Source organism: Trachypithecus francoisi, unplaced genomic scaffold (assembly GCF_009764315.1).
Source record: "Trachypithecus francoisi isolate TF-2019V2 unplaced genomic scaffold, Tfra_2.0 Lachesis_group15, whole genome shotgun sequence".
NCBI classification, from domain to species: Eukaryota; Metazoa; Chordata; class Mammalia; order Primates; family Cercopithecidae; genus Trachypithecus; species Trachypithecus francoisi.
Window position 1 is genome coordinate 81,028,916 of NW_022681460.1, and position 6,737 is coordinate 81,035,652.

At 38.0% G+C, this 6,737-nt stretch overlaps 1 protein-coding gene across 1 annotated transcript in view; it reads right to left on the reverse strand.

Moving 5' to 3' along the window:
• The window catches only part of PDE7B (phosphodiesterase 7B), a 360,697-nt gene extending 354,370 nt beyond the window's left edge, over window positions 1-6,327 (reverse strand). The window contains exon 1 of the mRNA XM_033235376.1: window positions 5,889-6,327. Coding sequence (XP_033091267.1) covers window positions 5,889-5,909 — 21 coding nt within the window. The 5' untranslated portion in view covers window positions 5,910-6,327. The remainder of the gene's footprint in view (window positions 1-5,888) is intronic.
• Between the last annotated feature and the right edge of the window lie 410 nt (window positions 6,328-6,737).

Genomic DNA, 6,737 nt, shown 5'->3' on the forward strand with positions numbered 1-6,737 from the left:
TAGAGATTAAGTATATTTAAGTCATGTATAAACTTCATTTTTGAACAGAATCCTTTTTTGTGCATGTCTAAAGCAGTGGGGATAATTTTCATCTTGTAGAAAGGGTATTTTATATACTTCCTATTTATATGTGAATTATGACTATGTAGAACACAGAAGGTATTAATAAGAAAAAAATCTGAACAGGAAATTTAATGAAAAACTATATGAATTCACCAACCACTAGGAAAAAAAAGTAAATACTACTCCAAATTTTACACAAGGAAAACTCCTCAAAACCTCATTACCAATCTCTTTTTCCCTTCTTTCCCTAACAAATTCAAGAAAGAAAGAAAGAGAAAGAGCAAGGAAAGGAGGGAGAATGAAAAGGAAGGAAGGAAGGGAGGGAGAGAAGGAGGGAGGGCGGGGGGGAGGGAGGGAAGGAGGGAGGGCGGAGGGGAGGGGAGGGAGGGAGGGAGGGAGGGAGGGAGGGGAGGGAGGGAGGGAGGGAGGGAGGGAGGGGAGGGAGGGAGGGAGGGAGGGAGGGAGGGAGGGAGGGAGGGAGGAAGGAAAAAGAGCAAGAGAGGGCAGAAGGAAATTGAAATTGAAGAGATGCCAGTTGGAATACCATCAAAGTACTAAGTGCCTAGTAAGATGTCTAGCAAGGAATGTGTAAAATGACCGTAAAGCTAGCCAGAAGATATTACTGACAGAAATTAACAAACACCTAAATAAATAGAAGGATACATTATGTTTATGAATTGGAAGACTCAGAAAAGATGCCAGTCTTCCCAAATTGATCTATATCCCAACAGTGTTTTATTTTAGGGAAGAATCTTAAGTTAATTCTAAAATTTTTACAAAAATTTTAGGGGAGGGGAGGGAGGAATGAAGGAAAAGGAGCAGGAGAGGGCAGAAGGAAAGAAGGAAGAGAGGGAGGGAAGAAAGGAAGAGAGGGAGGGAGGAAGGGCAGAAAGGAAGGAACTTTAAATGCATGACAAAGTTTCTTTACTGGTATATTGACTGTGGCCATTATTTTCATTCTTCTGTACTTTATACATATAAATACATAAAGCATTCATGAAAGGATTTAAGGTTTTAAAATGTTGGGATATTTATACTGTAGTATTAAGAATTATATATTGCTTAGTAGATTTCTGTGTGTTTTCTGTTATGTTGTTTTTAGGTTTACCCAAAACTACAAAACCAGCTCCCTATTCTCCATGATTGAGATGTTAAATATAAACTTCACTCAGAGGAGACACCAGCTAGAAGGCTCTGAGCCACACAGAATCCCAGAAATGTCTCAATTAAGGTGATTGAATTGCATCACATCTCATCACTAGCTAAGTGGCAGCAACCCTGTACCAGTGGGGCAAGGTCTCAGAGCAGATACTCAATGGACAATCAATTCACCAAAAATTTCTTCTGAAGATTCCCTCAACTTAGTTATCAACAGGTTTTCATTTATTCTCTAAAGGAATCAAAATTAGAGTTGAGAAGATATTAAGTGAAGTAATATAGAAAATCCAGGACAGTGATTGGCATTTAGGAAAAAGACGTTTGTCTTCTAACATTAAAGTTCCTAGCTACAATTTTCACAAAGCATGCCTCTTCGCTTTCTCTACAAGTTTCACAGTCACAGAGGGACACATCAACCTGATACAAGAGAAATGGAGCGAGGAGAGGTGACTGTCTCAGGGGAGTGATAGTCTTTCTGGGGAGAAATTCTCAAACCCAAGTCCTTGTTTTGTTTTTGCTTTTCCTTGGCAATAAGATTATCTTGTGTAAATTATGTAATCTTGTGTAAATTGTGTAAATGTGGACAACTGAGTAAAGGCAAACTACACAGAGACATAGTGGAAATAAGGAATGGGAGAGGTGGAAAAATAAAAGTAAACACATGATAATGATTCAGTGTTAATTTTGTCAGGTCAAATCATAGAATTTGGAAAGAAAAAGGGCATCCAACAGACTTATTTTCAAGATGAGGAAACTGGGGCTCTGGAGTTGAAGAAATGTGTCTTCGCTCCCATACGTAATCTCGAAGCTCTGAGCCACCGTGAGAGTTTTCCTAACACTGAGGGAATTTCCTACCATGTTGACACCACATTGCGCCAGTGTTCAAGACCATCACAGCTATGAACCTTGCTGGCTTGTTTTGAATGCCTGCTGGGACCTTGGCTGCCCATAGTGCTCTCTAAAGACTTCAGCTTTCTATAACTCCTACAGTTTTAAGCTCAAGGAATGATGAAGATGATGCCAATGCACGGATTTGATTTGCCAGCTCAGGCCTGTACAGCAGCTGAATCAACCTATGGGAAACTTTGTTCTCTTTAACATTCTAAGTTTTAAGAACACCATTGCAAATACATGATTTCCAAAATAATAACAATGTACTTACTTAATCACATTATAGATCATATAAAAATAAATTATAGAAAAACAATTTATCTTTTTCTTAAATTCCAAATTGCATAGAGCTGCCTACTCTGCAGTTTTCCATCACTCTCTCCCTCCCAAACTTCTCCTTTTGTTCTTTCATTTCTCTGTACAGACTCCAGTCATTTGTTTAAATATTCATACTCAACCAGAATACGTTTCTTAATGTGGGAATCATTGCTTATTCACAGGCACAGCCCTTGACATCCTGAAAACATGTAGTAACGATTTTTGGAATAAAGGTTTGACATTTCTACATTTACATGTAAATAGAGTTTAAAAATTCTAGGTTAAGAGCAAGAATACTATAAACATTCTGATCTAAAACGGGTGTTAGACATAACCCAGCGCAACCAGTCGCTCTTACAGTTGAGGAGACTGAGCTCAAGAGTGAGCGTGGGGCTCAGAGTCACCCAGTTCATTAGATCCTGAATGAACCACCTTGGCACACTACCTCTCTTCACTGCCCTTTCTAGTGCACTTCATGAAATCACTCTCTAAGTACAGATCAACTCATTTAGATCCTTAAATGATTCTTGAGAAAGTAGAAAGTATAAGTGCCTTGACCACACACAAGAACTTTGACATATTTCACTCTCTGTATTCAGATTTCTAACAATATCTGGTACAAATAGGTATTCAGTCAGTTTGGGTTTCTACATCCCTTTTCCCCTTCTCTTCGTCAAATTTGCATGTAAACCATGTTAAAGACTGCTAATATATGAAGTAGGCACCATCTCATGAGTCAAAGTGGGGATTCCTAGAGCCACTGAGGATGTTTGTAGAAGCCAGTGGTGCTGAGCCCATGGCTACTCTCCTGTGGACAATGGAAGTGCTCCCCAAAGGACAATCTTAGGGGAAATGGGGCTGCCACCATGAGGAGGTGTCGATAGAGATTAGATATGGTCTTTGTGCTGCGAGAAGGACCTGACATTTCCAAATGCCAAGTCCTGTCTTCCTCAGCCAAATGTACCCTCTAGAACACAGATACTTCGCTGTAGATTTCTGGGGAGGGGAGACAGAGCTGAATCCATAAGATAGTGGATTATTTAGATAATAATTTCTGTATATAGAGTTTCCAATCAATTATGTACCCCAATGATGTGAGGCAAACTACTTAGATTCCCTCTTAGCTTCTACATTTAGATGTTTCAAAGTCTATTCTGATCCTTAAATTTGACACTTCTCTTTAATATAAACAAAGCCCTTTTAGTATTCCTTGGGATTCGCTTACCACTTAATCAATTCCTTCCAACACTATCTCCTGTGAGTCAACGAACAGCTTCCTCCTGTGATTTGGGCCCGGCTAACAACAAGTTAGACTTCAGAAGAATAATTACTAGGCAGAGGCATTTTCCAGGTGGTACAGTCCCCCTTTGAGGAAACTTGGTCATTTTACTTTTGCATTTAAGATGTCGTTTGGCTAAAACTAAAGTGTCAGTGTCTGAAATGTCCTTCTCTGTATCATTGACTTGATTTTTAGATTATATTTTAGGCTGGACTGACACCAAAAGTACTTTTTAAAAACACTTGAAAAGACCAAAATTATTTAAATAATTTACAGTATATGAAAGGTAGTAAATTCTAGGCAAACATTTTAACTAGGTTTTCATGGAGAACTGACAGTGAGTAGCTTTGTGCTGAACACTGTGTAAGGCATTAAAAGATGCACTAGTGTAATTATTTTCCCTAAATTAATGCCTGTCCCTGACACATCTTAGACTTTTCCACCCTTGCCCTAAATAACTTAATTTTAAAAAAAAAGCAAAAAAAAAAAAAAAAAAACATTTCTCCCAGCTGATTTGCTGACATACAGTCACCACTGATTTTGTCACATGTTGTTCAAGAGGGTAAGTACATTCTGAAATCAGCTTACAGTGTCAGGTAAAAATTCTTACAAAGCAGATACAGTTTTTGGAGTTGCAACTAGTTAACTGTGGGTTTCTACTTGAGACAAAAAGTGACTTCATTTTATTGGAGAAAATGTCAATCAAGACGTAACTACTGACACCCGTCTTTGTTTCACCAGCCAGTAATAAAAGATAAAGCAGAGGAAATGGAGGAGCTGCAGTTATGCGTTTGCAACACACAAAGTCCTTGTTTTCCCACTAGGCGCTGCAGAAAAGCAATTGTCCATTCACGGCACATCCTCTGCATTTCAGAGCTAATATTTTTGCAGTTCTTAACTTGGTACATTACAGTCTTATGCAGTTAATTATTTTAACCCTTTGAAATACACCTCGTGTTTGAAATTGTGCTTAATATTACTGCTAACACGACCCAGTTTTAAAGCTTTCAGGTTCTCAATGTTGAGAATAGAAACTTTAAGAAAATCAGTTAGAAATTTTGGAACAGGGTAATGATTTCAAATAATCCTGTCTTATTTGCTATTGCATAACTTTGAGAAGGGTAATAAGGAAATCCATGGTAACCATATATTACTTAAATTGCTGTTACAAAAACCGACTCTTTGGATAGGAATGACTTTTAGCAGGGATCCCCCTTAACACATAATAATGTGCCATTGAAAACAACATTAGCCCTGTGTTGAATTGCCAAGCTTCCTGCAGCACTTAGTGTGTTTACTATATACGAATGCATATGCCTGCCTCTGGTGCAAAAAGGTTTACTCTCATTGCAATAGTCACTCTGGCTAGAGCACATGAAGAACAGAATTTTTAAATGATTAATTAGTCCCCAGGCTCAATCACTTAAGCCCCTAATTGAATATGACTCCATTTTCAACTATTGTAGGAAAAGATAATTAGCAAATTTGCAGTGGTAATAAAGAAGTTTTACTTTCTTTTATAAATAATAATATCTAAATTTCTGGTCATATAACTTAGTATTTGCATCTCTCCTGGACTTCTGAATCCAAAACATTTTTTTGAAAAATGCAACAAGGTGATGAAGAATTTTTTTTCAGAATTCATTTTTTGGACGTCTTCTACTGATTTTTTTCTACCTTCAGTCTCACTATCAGTTTCTTCCCTTCTTGCCACTAATTTCTCTGCTATCAACCAACATGAAAAACTCAAGAAAAAAAAATAATTTCCTGCTTCCCTGTTCTGCAAACCTTACCAATCCCTTTACCAACATTTTCCTATCCTGTCCCACCAAAAATCAAAATTACCCAACTCCAAGTTTATGTTGGAGAAAAAATAATTTTTTTTTTTAAAGACCACCTCAGTGTGGGCTCAAAGTGCAGTGAAAATGCCGGAGTCTCATTACACTGGTTGGAATGAAACCCTGTTGCCCTTAAACAGTTAATTCAGGGTAAGTGATAATGTTTAGTCAGTTTGCCTAGAAAAAGGAAGGAAATTCAAAAGCTGGTTGCTGTAGTAACAATCACAGACAAAATATATATATATATGTACAGGTTCATTTTAAATAAAAATCCTGCCATCTCTCTGTGACTCTATTCTCTCAAGAAAACTGAGCTTGCCGCTTAAATTTGTTGTACATACCTCAACCATTAAACAAGACATTTAACCATAGTGGCAGTTCTGTGACCTTTGAAAGCCGTGAAATCTCTGAGCGGTGCTGCTTGTTCATGAAGACTTGTGCTGCAGAATCCAGCAACTTCATCCAGGATTAGGAATATAATTAAGTAAAAAAAAAAAGAAAGAAAGAAAAAAAAAAAAAAGAAAAAGAAAAAAAGGGAAAAAAGGAAAGAAATAAAGATACACAAAAGCACACAAGGAGATCGAGAAAGAAGGAAGATAGAAAGAGAGACTCTCCCTGGGTGAGTAACACCACTTTTCTCCTAGACAAGTGCTGGGACAGAGCCGAGCCTGCTGCAGTACCCAGACCAACTGACTGGCTGGGTGAGCAGCCGCCGGCCTGCTAGGCTGGGAGGTGCTGTCAGTTGCCACAGGCAAGGAAAAGCAGAGACCAATCGGCTTCAACTCTGGCAGCTTACTGGAGTGGAGCCTTTTCTGTTTATGTTTCCTCATTTCAAGAGTGACGTCAAAGGGTTTAGTTTTTCCTCTGCATGTGCTATTAATTTTAAAGTACTGTACTATGGGAAGAATGTGTGTGTGCCTGTGGTCAGCCTGGGCACCCCACTCTCAGGAGAGCCCAAGAAACATTTTCTATATTCAGGAATACATTCAAAGAATTTAAAATACCTTGTAGTGAGGTGTATAAAAACAAGAGCAAAACAAAACAAAAATTAAATATAAAACCCCGAGCTAAATCATAACAAGATGTAGATTTTTTTCCATCTGTGAGTGTGTGTGCTACATGCTCACTTGGCAGCTGTTGCTTTTTTTTTTTTTTTACCTAATTCATTTTTACTCTTACCTAAAAATGGG